This window comes from Otolemur garnettii, unplaced genomic scaffold, assembly GCF_000181295.1.
Source record: "Otolemur garnettii isolate 467f Iridium unplaced genomic scaffold, OtoGar3 scaffold00152, whole genome shotgun sequence".
Lineage (NCBI taxonomy): Eukaryota > Metazoa > Chordata > Mammalia > Primates > Galagidae > Otolemur > Otolemur garnettii.
In genome coordinates, this window is record NW_003852547.1 from 1,512,624 (window position 1) to 1,514,060 (window position 1,437).

The 1,437-nt window shown below is 41.0% G+C and overlaps 1 protein-coding gene across 1 annotated transcript in view; it reads left to right on the forward strand.

The window, feature by feature from the left end:
• Positions 1–1,437, forward strand: part of LOC105887982 (zinc finger protein 234-like) — a 7,610-nt gene that overhangs the window by 1,606 nt on the left and 4,567 nt on the right. Inside the window, exon 2 of the mRNA XM_023518954.1 lies at positions 37–1,435. Within this exon, the coding sequence (XP_023374722.1) occupies positions 37–1,435 (1,399 nt within the window). The remainder of the gene's footprint in view (positions 1–36; positions 1,436–1,437) is intronic.

A 1,437-nucleotide genomic window follows, 5' to 3' on the forward strand; every position in this document is an offset into this window, starting at 1 on the left:
TCTCAGTTTCCCATACAAGCTGATTTGTCTTACCAGGTTGGGGCAGAACTACCTATAACTCACACAGGACACAAACTTTACCAGTGTCATGATTGTAAAAAATCCTTCATTGATGTCTCCAGCTTTGATCTTCATCAAAAGTTACATGCAAGAGTAAAGTCTCACACATGTGATGAGTGTGGAAAAAACTTCGGTTATAGCCCAGCTCTTTGTATTCATCAGAGAGTTCACATGGGAGAGAAACGTAAGTCTGATGTGTATGGTAAAGAATTCAGCCACAGCTCACATCTGCAAACTCATCATAGGGTCCACACTGTAGAGAAACCATTCAAATGTGTAGAATGTGGGAAAGGCTTCAGCCGTAGATCAACACTTACTGTGCATTGCAAATTACACACAGGAGAGAAACCTTATAATTGTGAGAAATGTGGTAGGGCCTTCATACGTGCTTCCCATCTTCAAGAACATCAGAGAATCCATACGGGGGAGAAACCATTTAAATGTGATACATGTGGTAAGGACTTCCGCCGTAGATCAGCACTTAATACTCACTGCATGGTCCACACAGGAAAGAAACCGTATAACTGTGAGGACTGTGGAAAGTGTTTCACTTATAGCTCAAATCTTCGTATCCATCAGAGGGTCCACACAGGCGAGAAACCTTACAAATGTGAAGAATGTGGTAAGTGTTTTATTCAGCCTTCACAATTTCAGGCACATCAGAGAATCCATACAGGAGAGAAGCCATATGTATGTAAAATATGTGGTAAGGGCTTCATTTACAATTCAAATTTTCATGCCCATCAGGGAGTTCACACTGGAGAGAAACCATACAAATGTGATGAGTGTGGGAAGAGGTTTAGGATGAAAATCCAATATCAAGTACATCTGGTAATCCACACAGAAGAGAAACCTTATAAATGTGAGGTATGTGGGAAATCCTTCCGTCAGAGTTCATATCTTAAAATACATCTGAAAACACATAGGGTGGAGAAACCTTATAAGTGTGAAGAGTGTGGACAGGGCTTCAATCAGAGTTCGCAACTACAGATTCACCAGCTGATCCATACTGGTGAGAAACCATACAAATGTGAAGAGTGTGGAAAGGGATTCAGTCGTAGAGCCAATCTTAAAATTCATTGTAGAATCCACACAGGAGAGAAACCTTATAAATGTGAGGTGTGTGGGAAAGCCTTCTGTCAGAGTTCGTATCTTAAAATCCATCTGAAAGCACATTGTGTGGAAAAACCTTATAAGTGTGAAGAGTGTGGACAGGGTTTCAGTCTGCGTTCACGGCTGCAGATTCACCAGCTGATCCATACTGGTGAGAAACCATACAAATGTGAAGAGTGTGGAAAGGGATTCATTCGTAGAGCAGATCTTAAAATTCATTATAGAATCCACACAGGAGAGAAACCATATAGTTGTGAGGAATGT